This window comes from Aplidium turbinatum, chromosome 5 (assembly GCF_918807975.1).
Source record: "Aplidium turbinatum chromosome 5, kaAplTurb1.1, whole genome shotgun sequence".
Lineage (NCBI taxonomy): Eukaryota > Metazoa > Chordata > Ascidiacea > Aplousobranchia > Polyclinidae > Aplidium > Aplidium turbinatum.
Genome location: NC_137476.1, coordinates 11,404,847 through 11,420,260, shown reverse-complemented (window position 1 = coordinate 11,420,260; position 15,414 = coordinate 11,404,847). Strand labels below are relative to the sequence as shown.

General features: G+C 36.3%; 1 protein-coding gene across 2 annotated transcripts in view; it reads left to right on the top strand.

Moving 5' to 3' along the window:
- The first annotated feature begins 764 nt into the window (after window positions 1-764).
- LOC145770207 (docking protein 1-like) overlaps window positions 765-15,414 on the top strand; it is a 30,911-nt gene continuing 16,261 nt past the window's right edge. For both annotated transcript variants that reach the window (XM_082581798.1, XM_082581797.1), the window contains exons 1-8: window positions 765-877; window positions 6,239-6,352; window positions 6,960-7,076; window positions 7,921-8,017; window positions 11,332-11,482; window positions 11,812-11,873; window positions 14,234-14,326; window positions 14,752-14,979. In XM_082581798.1, the coding sequence (XP_082437924.1) occupies window positions 818-877; window positions 6,239-6,352; window positions 6,960-7,076; window positions 7,921-8,017; window positions 11,332-11,482; window positions 11,812-11,873; window positions 14,234-14,326; window positions 14,752-14,979 (922 nt within the window). In that variant the 5' untranslated portion in view covers window positions 765-817. The remainder of the gene's footprint in view (window positions 878-6,238; window positions 6,353-6,959; window positions 7,077-7,920; window positions 8,018-11,331; window positions 11,483-11,811; window positions 11,874-14,233; window positions 14,327-14,751; window positions 14,980-15,414) is intronic.

Below are 15,414 nucleotides of genomic sequence, written 5' to 3'. Positions count from 1 at the left end.
TATTCTAAAATATGTACCAAATATGTAAAAATGAAGAAAATCTAAGAGATGGTGGTGTAAAATTTCTTCAAAATGTGTTGAATTATAATGGAATGACTCAGCTGCGCTCAACGTGACCAAGCCATCTCAGTCTGCCTAATTGGACATGCATGTCTTAAACTATTACGACTTTACCAACTTTTTTTTTTGGTGGTTATGTCACTGTATTATAATTGTATTTCCACAGTATCGTTTCTTCAGCATTTTGAGAGTACTGCTATTTTGCATTCATTAAATGCTGGCATCTGCACAACAATCTAATCTCTTAGTGTAATTTATTAAGAATCGATTTCACTATAGTAGTAGCATATTTAGCTAGCACATGTAAAAAACACCGTTTGATAACTTTTTCTTTTCTATTTCGCTGACACTTTAGTTGGTTAACCTCAATTATAAGCTAATTTCTTTAAATAAACAGATGCCGTTGTGGAATTTTAGAATTCTCCAAAAAAGGCTTTCTCCAAACTGGTATTTTTCCGAATTGCTTCTCCGAAACGGATTCTCTGAAATGTATAATATTCTTCGAATAGTTGCAGATCGCTTCACTCTACTGTATATATGTGTCTTGGTCGATTCCAATCTTTGACATATATATATCATAGCATTTATGACCAGGGTGGAGACTGGAGACCAGCTCCAAAATGAGTTTAGTTTATTATGTGCAGTTGTGCACTCTATGTTGCCAATTTGGCAAACAGCTACTAAACTGTGTTTTTTATGTCACAGAAAGTTTGTTATTTGGTGATCTGTATGTCTGTAGCAATACTGTATCACTGCTATGGAAGATGAAATCTATTCAGGTGTGCTTCATCATCTAAAAGCTGCAGCACTGGGAAAAGTAAGATATTTCATTGCTTATCAGACAGGTTATTTGTCTTGATAATTTATTTTACATACCGGTAACTCAGTTATTCTTTCCAGGGTGTCAACTGACTAGTGGACCATTGTCTCATTTCATTGTATACTTATTATTAACAAAACTTAAGCATTATATGTATCATTATTTTATGTCACTCTTATATTTTGTTTTTGATAAATAAACTATTTATTGATTGATTTTTATCATGCTACTATTCAATAGACCCGTTAAATGATGTTATTGCATCAAAGTTGGCAATCAGAGTATGCATACTGGATAGGTGTTGATTTTTACGAAAATAAGCTCAGAGGTGCAAGAATTCCCTACTAATTTTGAAAGCAAATTATCAAAGTTGCCAATTTTCAGCATAAATGATTGTTGATTATAATCTACTATATATCTGTGGATCGACATGTCAGTCTGTAATGATCATGTGGTATGTATCATTTTGCGCATTGTTTATGTATTATTTTGCGCATTGTTTAGTTTGCCTGTAAATGTGTGATATTTACCACATGCCCTGGACCTGGAAGGCACAAAGTAAAAACCTTTGCATGCTTATGTAGAATTTAAATACAATGCAGTGCATGTTGTTCATTAATTCGTCAGTCAATCAAGCAACAATATCACCACTAAACAAATAAAGAGAATAAATAAAGTGCACAACAGCTTTTGTTGTCTGAATATTGTTGACTATTTTTATTTCACACGTTCCTCGTATAAGTGGTACGCAGCCCTTGAATTTTGCAATTGCCAAAGTAAATATTGAAGTAATCGAACAAAATATGAATTGTGTAGGGCAACTTGCATAGGCAAATAATGTGCAAAAAATTTTTGAGCAGTGTTGTTTGTAGAAACCCAGTCAGAAAATCAACATTTTTTGCATTGATTTAAGGGAGCAAGTCTTTTAGGCGCAGACAGTTAGGTGCCGGTCAAATAGGTGCGCACACTGTGGCGTCTAGATATTTAAGTGCGGAGCACTGTGGCGCTCGTTCATTTAGGTGCTATCCCTAGTAAAGTCTGCAGATTGTATCAGCTTGGCAGGTAGGGCAATGCTTTTCACACAAAATGTTATATTGAACAGAAAAATATGCCATGGCTTCCGTTAGTGAAGCTGCTTAAACCGGCAATGCTTTTCACAGAAAATGTTATATTGAACAGAAAAATATATTGTATTATAATGCGCGTGTTCGGCATTTATTTCTTGTTAGTCCAGGTTTGCGTCGGCGAAAGCTTTATCAATAATTTATTGAAGTTTCCGAACATGACTGAGTTCACTTCTAGTTAAGTCAAATAATAACTACGCTAAACATCAGTAAAAAATATACTGTAGCCTATATTCAAGCGGGTGGTAAGCTAGAGTGAAGAGTAACTTAGTGTTCCATCAAAACCCAGACTAGGTTTAATAACGAGCAAAGTCGCACCATTATGCTTGCAACGTGTAGCCAGGATTCATATGGCAGCGTGGCCGAGTGGTTAGCGCGTTGGGCTCGCAGTCGAGAGCCTGCATGTTCGACTCCAGCCACCCGCACTTGCTGTTGTTTCTCTGGGCAAGAAACTTTACGATAATTGCCTCTACCTAGTGATCGATTTCGAGTAATGGGTAGTACCAAATTTAAGTCATAAGTAGAGTAGACAATCGGAAACAGACATTGCCGTCGGCTGCAGCGTGGGTCAGGTGTACGTCGGAAGGCGTACGCCGATGCATAGCGCTCAAGTCCGCTTTCCCGCAATGCAGGATAAAGATAAAACAAAACAAAACATATTGCAAATAGAAATGTATTCATGTAGTAGAGCGTTGTCTCATACGAACTCGCCACACGACCAATCCATCCCGAGTAGAAGTAATTGCGGAAGATAACAGATTAAGTAAAGTTCCATCTGGCTGCAACCTGTATTCAGGATGCATAGCAAATGTCCTGTGGAGATGTGCTAATATCAAGAGTAGCAGAGCATTGTCTCGCACCTCATCTCAACACGCGCGTTAATAAAACAACATATTTTTCTGTTCAATATAACATTTTGTGTGAAAAGCATTGCCCTACCTGCCAAGCTGATACAATCTGCAGACTTTACTAGGAATAGCACCTAAATGAACGTGCGCCACAGTGCTCCTCACCTAAACATCCAGATGCCACAGTGTGCGCGCCTATCTGACCGGCGCCTAAAAGACGTGGACCCTGATTTAACACCTGCAGACACTAAATTATTTTAAAAAGGGTTGATGTCAGCCAGCAATTGAAATGTAAATATTTCCTCTTTTATGTTCCGGTTCTCAACATTCACTTCAATTTTTTTGCTGAAAACGTCACACAATGTCAAAATAGTTATACGCAAGTTACTGTTAGCAATAAAGATTGGATATTGCTGTTGGTGGTGGGTGACTGGGTGTGTCGCTTTTGACTTCTCAAGCTAGAATCATAAAAAATAAACGTTCAAAATTTTTTGCTTTCACATTTGACGTTATTTTACGTCTGCAATGATTTTGCTGCAGCAAAAATATGATAATTTCGTTTTTCAGTATCTGTGAAATGATTTCACAAATTCAATTCAAACTCGTCACGGGTTTGACTTGTGTCTTTGAAGTGCACTGTTCATTGTTCAAGCAAACACTCAAAGAGTTGAATCATCATTTCTCTTTATTCTTGAAGTGTTGTTGTCTGTTTTTCATTTCACCCACTTAATTCCGCTGAATAGAGAGTCGTCCTTGACATGTGTTGCCCCAGGGATATTTAGAGAAGGGGATATAAGGACTCGCAGCGATTGCCTTATTCTCGTGACACTACCAGGGCGGTAGTTTGTAGTGCTTTAAACACGTGGTTCTTTTTAAAATCGTAGAAAGTTTTGTAGTGCAGCTGGTACAATGAGCTACAGAAGACAGTTAGCAAATGTTACGTAGAGCATATTCAAAGAATAGTTGTCTACAAAACCAGTTAAAAAGTTGCCAGTAAGCTGTTTTTTTAACAAAGCCTTTGCAATAGGCTAGATGTAAAGCAGGTATATGGGGTCTGCTACTATTCGGTGAGTCCGATTCTGTGAGTTCCTAACCCCTAACACTAAAACGGCAATAATAATTAGGCTACGGTACCCGATAATTTAAAAAAAAATGAAAAAATCCCCCGTTAAGGGATCAAACTCACCGAATCGGACTCACCGAAACGGGCCATTCCGGGTATATGAGTAGTTGAATTAACAAGCAACCATGAGCATGCTGTGAATATCCAGGCCTGATGCTAATAGGGCAATGCAAGTTATCATAACAAGATTTATTAAACTACTATCGGTGCCAATTGTCATTTTACGATAAACACAGATTATTTACGATTAACAAAAGCCCTTCTATTGCCAGACGTAATAAAAGTCTTCGACTTCGTATCCCCTTCTTTAAGAGTTGAACTATGGTTGCTTAATTTTTCCATTTCTTTGTTTGCAATGGGTCGCTTCGCTTGTGCATTTGCGCAAACTGTGCATTGTGCAAAACCGGCAGTTTTCTGATGAATTTGTTAATGCTTTCTTACAGGGTTGTTGGTATTTTACCCGACCCAAAAAAACCCGGGTGAGTTTTTTTAATAAAACCCACGTAAAAAAACCCAAAAAAACCCATAAAAAAACCCAGAGCATCATATTTGTCCAGTTTTTATTGGAAAATTAAAAAAATTTACAAAAACACTACAAGGCACTTACAACAAACTTTAAATTAGGACTTAAGGATGTGATTGTGAAGTAATTTCCAAGAATAAACTGAAAACGCAGTGGATATTGCACAGTACACAAAAATCAAGTAATGTCACTTTGTGTATACTACACTAAAACTCATTTATGCAAGAAGGCCTTATAGTTAAATTGGTGAAAGTACTACTCTACTGTAGTCTGTATATATGATGTGAAATGCAATTTAGGAGGCTATTTACCAATTACAGATTCTGGATTCTAACGCATGGCTGTTTCAGAGCATTTGCCTAATTGGCCTCGCAATCGCTCAATTGCTCATCCATTACTATATATAATATATATATAAATGATAAAAAATATTTAAACATGATGGCATAAATGCTCCTTGCCTTCAAATCTAAACAAATGATGCAATAATGTGATTTCTACCACAGTAGCATCAACTTGGTATAGAAATCAGTGGATGATGCAACATCCAACTTGATCTTGAAACTAATGGATGATGCAACATTCAAGCAACAACAGCCCTAGTGCATTATTTTATTGAGTTATGCAAGCGTGTACTGTGAGTGAAAGGCACTTCACTCGTAAAAAGTAGTTTTGAGGTGAAATAAGCATGAATCTACCTTTTTTTGCATCTTTTTTAAAAAAAACCAAAAAAACCCAGGTTTTTTTAAAAAAACCCGGGCGGGTTGGGCTTTTTTAAAAAATCCCGGGTTTTTCTCAACCCTGCTTTCTTAAATGGTATTAAAAACGAGAAAGCCTGAATTATCTCGCCCCTTTCTGTCTCAGACCCAAGAGGGCACCTCTTGCATAATTGACACCTAAGCATACTGTGTATGTATATGCTTTTTTTTAAAACATATACCAACCCGTTTTACATAGATTATAATACAATTTTACATAAAAATTTATATTTGGTGTTTGTTTGTAGATCATTTTCGTTTGTTTCAATATTAAACCAATCAGCTGCATTTGCACGTTAGTAACTTAACAACTTCAGTATAAATAATTTTTGAAGCAATCATCTTGAACAAATCATGGGTTAATTTACAATCAATTGCTATATATGTAGTAGGCCTAGTAGTCCAGTTTTAATCCGGTGATGTCCGAGGGTAGCCAAATTCACCTCCAAGTGCCGCAATCGCTTTCACATCCTGTATCCACATCGATCTGTCTAACATGTTCTCTCTTGTCAAGTCCACCTTGCTGCTTTCCTCCTCAACTTGCCTTTTCCACGTTTTCCTAGGTCTTCCTTGTGGGTCCACGTCTTTTAGGCGCTGATGCAGACCTGGACTAACAACAAATAAATGTCGAACACGCGCATTAAAACAACAATATATTTTTCTGTTGAATATAACATTTTGTGTGAAAAGCATGCCCGACCTGCCAAGCTGATATAATCTGCAGACTTTACTAGGAATATCACCTAAATGACCGGGCGTCACAGTGCTCCGCACCTAAATATCTAGACGCCACAGTGTGTGCGCCTATTTGACTGGCGCCCAACTCTCTGCACCTAAAAGACGTGCTCCCTTGTTTTCTATGACCCTCCACTTGCGTTTTACATATATATGATGTATATATAAATAGTTAATTAATCCTATTTAAGTGTAGTTGTATGATATGTGAGACATATCTCACATGTCAATCTATCTATTCCCACAGAAATGGATTAAAAGATGGGCAGTTCTGTACAAGTATTCATTGTATGGACAACCAAGGTTGGAAATGTATGACAATCGAGAAAGTTTTGATAAAAGACAAAAAAACAACCGAAAAGTAAGGACTGTTTCAGTACTATAAGTGCACTCAAATGAATTTATAATCTTTTTCAAATGTGGTTTATGATTAACTTTCAAACTGCTCTTCAATTTCAAATGATTTATTTTATAAACAGTTGGTTAAGGTAAGTAAATGTAGTGAGATCACCATTTTTTATACAGCATCACACTATTTTTGTTGCACAATGTCATTGTTTTCGTTAATATATATTATATACAATTACTCTATGATTTTGTTTATAATGACATTAAGAGCATTGATTCTAAGCTTCTGAAATAGTATGTAGTGCTTCTGTAGCTCGTTTTGGTGTTGATATTAAAATTATTACTTGTACGCCAGTCATGATAGCCTACTTCAAAATATTTATAAAAGCAACTTAATTATATCTTGAACAACAAATGTGCTTTCTTTGTTTGCACATTTATGTTTGTCTAAGTTTTTAGTCAAATTTTTAAGGTTTTTTTCTAAGTTACATCAGATCACCCATTTAACTTTAAACCAAGCACTATGCTTTGTTTTTAATTATTCTGCTATAAACAAAATTTTTCTTTTAATGTTTATTGAGGTTACTCAATTACCCATATATCATAATTTTCATTTTTAGCATGTCACCACAATCAGTTTGGAAAATTGTTCCAATGTAAATGACAACACAACAACCGAAGGCAAGAGAAATGAACACTCGATAAAGCTGACCTTTCCGCCGGATGAAAAACAACAAGTAATGGATGCATTTGTTGCTGACTTGCTTGCACTGCAGTGTGTGGCTGTGTGCAACAATTACAATGATATTGTTTGCAATCCCACTTCCCTAAGTCGGAAGGAGGTGTTAATTTCAATTTTAACCCCGATATTAGGATACAGCAAGCTATTTTAAGACCTCTGATTTTTCATTTCATTTAAAAAAACTTTTCTTCAATAACCTCTATAGGTTTGTCAGTACATATTAGTCTTATTAATCCAGAGCTTTAAACTTTCTACTTTGAAATGATAGGTGTGTGACACTGTGACAACATTCTGACCTGACGCGAGACAACTCATCGCCTCTGACTGTTGCAGAGACATCTCAGATGCACCTTGCGGTGAGATGTCCCTGCGACAGGTCGGCTGTGTCAGAATGTTTTGATCCCATGTGTGTAGTGTACTGACAAAGCCACACTTGTGTGGCAAAAGCTCCACAATACAAGTCTTGAATTTATCAAATGCAACATGTCAGCGAGTTTTAGTAACATAGCGTATAAACATTTGAACTTGAATTACGTAAACAAACGTGACGTAAATACAATATGTGGTAATTTTTACAGCGTTGTAAATATAGTCAGGACTTCTAAAAGGTAGTTATTAGGACATGGGGGGGAGTTTGGATGAGAATTAAAAAAGAGCTTTCTCAAAGGTCTTGATTATCCTGTTGTATCCAAAAATCAGCGCTAAAGTTGAATTCGAAAAGTTTTACTAAAAATAAAAGCTGGAAGACAAATAAAAAGAAAGTTTATCAATTTTAGAACGAGGCATTTAGCTGTTCAATTTAGAAAACCTCTTCTAATAAACATATGACAAATATTTAGACTTTGAGCTGGGATACGAACAAAGAAAAACTACAGTGGCTTAAAGCTCTTCGGTCTATTGTATCTGAAAAAAATGGTTATATGGAAAACGATCAAGGTTTGTTAGTTATTCATAACACAGTTGCCTTAAAACACTGCACACGACTAATTCAGTTATGCAGTCATTCTTTAAAGCATAATATGTATAGCTTTTTTAATTACCCACTCACTGCTTATAACTCATGTGGAGGACAAACCATGCATCATACTTTTACGACGTTAGCAGAAATTAGCAGAAAAAAATTGTGAGTCAAAAGAATCAGAAATATATACCACCAAACAACACAACCGGATATAATGTATTTATATAAACCATGGCTATCTACACACACAGGCCTCATCAACGTGCGAACGTATAATGACTGGAGGCCGATGTAATTTTGATTTTGAACTCTAGGCTAAATGTATTATAATATGTCTCCTTGAAATGATAGTTTTGAGAAACCAAATCTCCAAAGTGTGATGACAAAATCTCAATTCAATGTAAAAATTCTAATAATATATTAAAAAAATGACAGATCTTTCCCTATTGCAAGTGCTGCCAGATGCTCTACAATTTTTCAAGACAAGTCCCAAAATCTAGTCCTTTATTTGCATGGGGTAACCATAGCACAAAAGTAGCTTAAAATCTCACTAAATATTCACCACTTGAGACTATATTTATCAACTACTACTAGCGATTTTTTCCGCTATCGTTGCCATGGCATGTGCTCCTAGGTCGCCATGATTTGACCATACTAAAACTAATGAGTAAAAAAGTATTTCCAACGTTTTTTGACACAACAATGTGGGGAGCAAGTCTTTTAGGCGCTGACAGTTAGGCGCTGGTCTAATAGGCGCGCACACTGTGGCGTCTGGATATTTAGGTGCGGAGCACTGTGGCGCCCGGTCATTTAGGTGCTATTCCTAATAAAGTCTGTAGATTGTATCAGCTTGGTAGCTTGCCAGAAAATTATATCATGGCTTCAGTGAGTGAAGCTGCTAAAACCGGCAATGCTTTTCACACAAAATGTTATATTGAACAGAAAAATATATTGTTGTTTTATTGATTTATTATTGTTTTATTTGTTGTTAGTCCAAGTTTGCGTTGGTGAAAGCTTTATCAATAAATTATTCAAGCTTCCGAACGTTATTGAGTTCACTTTTTAGTTAACTCTTTTGCGACCACGGACGTATACACACGTCTTGGGATTTTTGCCATGATGACCAAGGAAGTATCCCTACGTCCAAGGTCAAAAGGTAGCCTATTTCAAGCAAAAAAAATAATGTAAATGATGGCAGATCCATAGTCTTTGCCTGTCCTTTTTTAACTAATTAAAAAAAAAATTTTGGCGGTGCAGTTATCGGATGAGGACTTCTTAAAGATGGGGACACAGTGGATTTTTTTTCTTTCACTTATTGGAATTGGCAGTCAAAACTGGCTAGGCAACCCCTTACTTTGGAATTTCTCGATCAAAAAGACTGTAGGCTAAATTACGTAAACTTTTTGCTTAAAATTTTCCAAATTTCTCCATAATCATTCTGCTGTACCTCCTAAAGCATTGCGCGCAGAAACGAAGTATTTTTTTTGTCATGTGCAGAATTGTTTTGGCATTCGATTATACTACATATATTTTCAAATTATTTTATCATGCTTGGGTAGTAAAGATTATAATGAAGTACACTTTTCTACCAATTTTTAATTTTTTTAGAAATTAGAAAAATACCGTTTGGAAAGTTGCTAGTTGTACATACAATGTTTTAAATTTTATTGCAAAGCTTTGCATCTTCGGATAGCTGAAGGTGTATGCTTTCATTTGATGTCAAGATTGTGCGTCTACGTCGATCACATGACATGTTTTTACCGCGTAAATACAACAGATTTGTGTGAAAAATGTCTGGTAATTTAGATTAAATATAAATGACTTCTGTTCGGGATGGATTGGCCATGTGACGAGAACGCGTAAGACGCTCTACTACTGTTCACATGAATACATTTCTACAGGGCATATAGGCTACACCTTGGCTACAAGTTGCAAGCATAATGGTGAGACTTCGCTCGTTATTAAACCTAGTCCGGGTTTTGACGGAAAACTAAGTTACTCTTCACTCAAGCCTACCGCCCGCTTGAGTACAGCCTACGGTACATTTTTTACTGATGTTTATTTATTATTTGACCTAACTAAAAGTGAACTCATACATGTTCGGAAACTTGAACAATTTATTGATAAAGCTTTTGCCGGCGCAAACCTGGACTAACAACAAATACATGCTGAACACGCGCATTAAAAAAACAACATATTTTTCTGTCCAATATAACATTTTATGTGAAAATCATTGCCGGTTTAAGCAGCTTCACTCACGGAAGCCGTAACATATTTTTCTGTTCAATATAACATTTTGTGTGAAAAGCATTTTCGGTTCAAGCAGCTTCACCCATATATTTTTTTGTTTAATATAACATTTTGTGTGAAAAAGCATTGCCGGTTTAAGCAACTTCACTCACTGAAGCCATGACCAACAACGCACACGCATTAACAAAACAATATATTTTCCTGTTCAATATAATATTTTGTGTGAAAAGCATTGCCCTACGCCCCTACCTACCTGCCAAGCTGATACAATTTACAGACTTTACTAGGAATAGCACCTAAATGAACGGGCGCCCTAGTGCTCCGCACCTAAATATCCAGACGCCACAGTGTGCGCGCCTATTAGACCAGCGCCTAACTGTCAGCGCCTAAAAGACGTGGACCCACAATGTGTCCTATCAGGAATAATTAAAGGTGTGTCATTTTTATCTATTGTTTTTTTAACGTGTTTATTCGATAAAAAAATAAAACAACTTAATGCTCAAATAGAGTTTTAAACTTTTGTAGCTTTTAAAACATCTGTTCTGAAATAAACATTAAACAAGACATCCATAAGTTAACTCGTTACAGGTGACTCAACGACACGCTCTTAGCCATAAAGAAATTAAATGGAACCTAATCTATGTCGGGTTAATCAGCAGCCATAAATTTGCGCTTCTGCTTTCATTTTCACATGCAAACTTAATTGATTACATGTAAACTATTGTTGGTTGAAAATGTATGAAGCGATTGCAAACAAAAAAATAAGAAACCCAGTCAGAACAACAACGATGACTGAAAGAAAACGTTTGTTATCTTGTGTTAGGATTCAATACTTTATGATGTGACTCTCTTTGACATTCTAAATTGTCTACGTATGTCTGCTGATATTCTAAACCCACAAACAAATAACTGCATTTATTGGGTGTTATTTCGTGAACTTTGACATTTTCTATTGTGTTTGCTGCTATTGGCCATGTTTTAGCTGTTTTGCATGCTGCACAGAGATTACAGTTAATAAGCATCACATTTGTTTTAATAGTGTACGAAGTTCAAATGAAGCCAAGTGAATGTACAATAAAATTGAATTTGGATGGTGTGTACCATTTATCTGTGTCCTCTGATGACATTGAACTTGTCGACAAAGAAACAAACAATCCCGTTATAAAGTGGCCACTACACCTTCTTCGAAAGTATGCCTTTAAAACATATAGTGATGTCAATTTCTGGTTACAGGTGAAGAGAAGAACTTTGATTTTTGGGTTCAATGCCTCATACAACAACCAGGGCTGTGAAGTCGAGCGAAAAACATACGACTCCGGCTTCACTGTTGCCAGATTTTTTTTTTAATTTTTGTCCTTTTTCATTTTTTTTAAAACTTTATTTGACTTAAGTTTTAGTCAAAGTTGAAACGGATTTTGGAGGTTTTCCTTTGCATTGGAACGTTGCAATTCGTATTTTGTCTGATTGCTTTTACAGTGAATACATTGTACAAGATATAAATCAAACCATTGTCTTGTAGGTATGGACGAGATAAGCAGGAATTCTCTATTGAAGCAGGGAGAAGATGCCCATCTGGTCCAGGTAAAAATTTGGTTAATTTTTTTATTGAATCTTCTAACTAAAAATTAGGTTTTGTAAGATGAAAACTTAAATTGAAGAAACATGTTTGCTTTAATTTTAACGTTTCGTGTTATAAACGCAATCTTCAAACAAGCAAAAACGAACAATCTCTCTGTAAGGCAGTAACCCAGCTAGTAAGCCAGTCGTTTTTGCATGGATTCAACGTCTGGTAAGTCAGTGTAAAAAAAGAGTGTTGGTTTAGTGGCTGAGAAGGGAAGCAAGTCAAAAGGAGATGTGTGAAAAAAGCTGTGTGCTCATAATCAACAAAAGCGTTTCCGGATTGTACAAAAACAGATATTATGTCCTAAAAAAGAAATATTGATTGTATGCTAGTGGTGTGAAGCGATTTCATCGTTTATGTCAAACTTTTCCCTTAGTCAAAGATCTATGTTTTGAGCTTCCAAACGTTGTTATTTTTATATTCTTACTGTGTCTTATGTTAGTTTTGAAAATCTTATTTGAGTTTCAGTGTGAGCATCTTTTGACACGTCAAGTTGGAAACTGTAGGCCTACATGACTAACGAAAATGCACTTATAAGTGTACCTGCTGAGTTGAATCAGTGAACTGTTTCTACCAATAGTTTGACCAAGTTGTTGTGATGGAAAAGCCTCCGGTGTTTTGATCCGAGGTAATCGTGGCTCCGGCCATGAGTCGGAGTTGTGTGTGGAAGCTTACTTTGCAAAAATTACGCTTGCTTTGAAATATACAGTAAGTGCGTTTCAAAAGCTACAGCACATTTAAGTATAAAGGTCATTGTTCACTTCTCTGTTTGGTTTGCAAGGAAGCATTTGAGACTAAGGGTATGGACTGGAGGTAAATCTTGAAAAAAAACAAGTGATGGTGAATGGAACAGAAGAAGGCATAGTTTGCAGTGGTCAGACAGTTTCGGACTAAAGGCCGAAGATGCGATGGACAGAATAAGATAAAGGGATGAAAATAATCGGCTGATGATGATATAGTTTTTCATTATCCAATCATTTCATTCGTCACAACATTGCACAAGAAAGGTTAAACTTTTCTTTAAAATATAGAAATTGTCGTTAATCTTTAAAAGCAAAACGAAAGTGTTTGGAGTCACTGATTTACAAAATTGTGTTTGCCGATGAAACAAGATGCGAAGTAGGGCGAGAAGCAAAAGCAGATGATTAATCAGATCAACCAGTCCAGTAGCATAATCACCGACATACTGCCAACATATAACAACTCAATATTGTGGATATTGGATACATTCGTTTAATCAATTGGACCTGGTAAAAGAAATGATAGTAACATAGCATTTAAGCTACCATGGAAATATGGTTGAAGTTGCTATGAACACTGTTTGAAACTACTTGGAGTACAAGAATACTGTCTCACGGCTAAGAACAAACGACTGCTGGTCTGGATTAGCTTGTCAGTTTCAGCTGCTTATCAGCGAATAGCGTTGAACAAGCAATAGCAATCAATAGCGCCTTGTTTGCACTAATTCTAAAACTGCGTATCAGTTGAAAGTAAATTTGTATTTCAATCATCGGCTTGCACTAAATAATGACTTGAAAGCGATTGTAGAAATGTTCCGGGCAAACATTTCACCAACATTGCATGCAAATAATGATATTCCCAAGAAACTTCTTGCAGTGTTGTGCGAAGCTTCAGCAATGCTTAGTGATCAATCGTCAATTTTTAACGGAGAACGTTTGAAAGCATTATCATTGTATGTGAATTAATCACACGGGTCACATTGAAAATGGGATCAAGGAAGTCTATGAAAATTCTTTAATATCTTAAAACAATTCTGAATCGGGTGCATAGAAAACAATGCCAAATTTAACATATAGCCAAAAGTTTACTCCGAAATATACTTTTTAAAGGATCTTAAACATTGCCACAAACTTCCTTCTTTAAGAGTGGGTTACCTCTTCACTGCTGTGTACCAATAACCGTTCGGTTGGCAGTAGGCTGTAGAACATTGATCCTGTGGGGTAGATATTATTAAGTCCGGAAGCTTTAGTCTCTGACCTCTCATCAGTACTAGGGTGGGAATGCAACATGTGCTCAATTTTAAACTGCAAGAATTCATGAGGCTTTGTTTGAGACGCGCTACAATCACTCTTGTTGATGCTTGATTTGAGCATATGAACCTGAAACAGGAATATTAGATCTCGCAGTTTGATTTCTTACCACATTACGCGTCGATTTAAGCTGGAGGGCATTGGGTGTGACTGCAAGCCTTTTGTAAAAAGCTAAATATGCTAAACTTGGCTATGTTCAAATTGCCAGGGTTGGTAGCTCAAAGTGGTATTGTGGGGTAGTTGTAATTAAAATGATCGTTTTTGTTCAGGAATGTTTTACTTCATAACGGACCAGTATAATGAAATATTCCAAGAAGTTGAAAACAACGTGAAAAGTCGCGCTTCACGGTCAAGAGCTGAAAGTAGGTTTTTGTAAAGTGATTAAAGTCAACATGCTAGTCTGATGAATTTTGGCTTTCTCGTTCCTCCATAGCTGTGTTGGTCTCTTATGTAAACCAAAGCGCTTTTGTGCTTGCTATGAGCCATGTAAGTCTTCTCGCCTTTAAGAGCCTGCTTTCTACAAATTGTTTCCAAGATTCAAACTTAACTAAACCCATAAAACAAAGTTATACACGATTTTGAAAATTGATTTCTTTCCTTCCGTACAGGTGTTACTGCTGTATATGAATATTCAGTATGAACGGTGATGTTTTAGCAATTTGCTTTTGATTTTTTTAATCAGTACTAAATTACCATTGAATCTTATTTGCACGTCGCACATACAACACTTTGAAGCAGCAAGAGGCATAAAAACAACTCACTTTCATATCGACATCTGTGTGTGTAGGCACTTCCAGCACGTCAAGTTTGGTGAAAGGGACACACAACAAATACCCTGCCACCAATGACGCTGTGCCTTCGTCACCTCGTGTTCCTCCATCCACCAGTCTTTATGCTGATCCGATAGACGTTCGGAAAGGAACTTCACCAAGCAAGCCCGATGATTACACTTATAACGAACCCTTCCAATTACGCTCTCCGCCACACGCCAAGACAAAGTCCTTCCCGCAAACAGGTAGCAACTCTTTAGCATCAGACATTGTTTGATATCTAAAAGCTGAAATTGGTCGGCTTGTTTTCTTCAATTGTCTAATGGGATGTAGTGTTTGCGTGCGTACGTATTGGATCTTAAAATAGTTTATACTTTCAGCCATAAGCGTCGGTTACGCGGCAGGGTTGATCGGTTTAAACCGATCACAGTTTTGACCACCTATTACTGGTCAAAACCCTTTTAGTGTATGAATCAAGTTGCTTTTCAATTGAATTAAAAATATTAGCCTCCATGTTTAGTAATGATGTTCAACTATATTTTGTTTTGATCAACAATAACCTAAATGCTGGATTTGGAACAAAAAATATTCAATTTCTCTGTTTATTTTTGATATTTCAATCAGTTGGTTATTTTAATTATTGAGAAAATTCAAATTCTAAAAATAGGTTTCTGATAAAT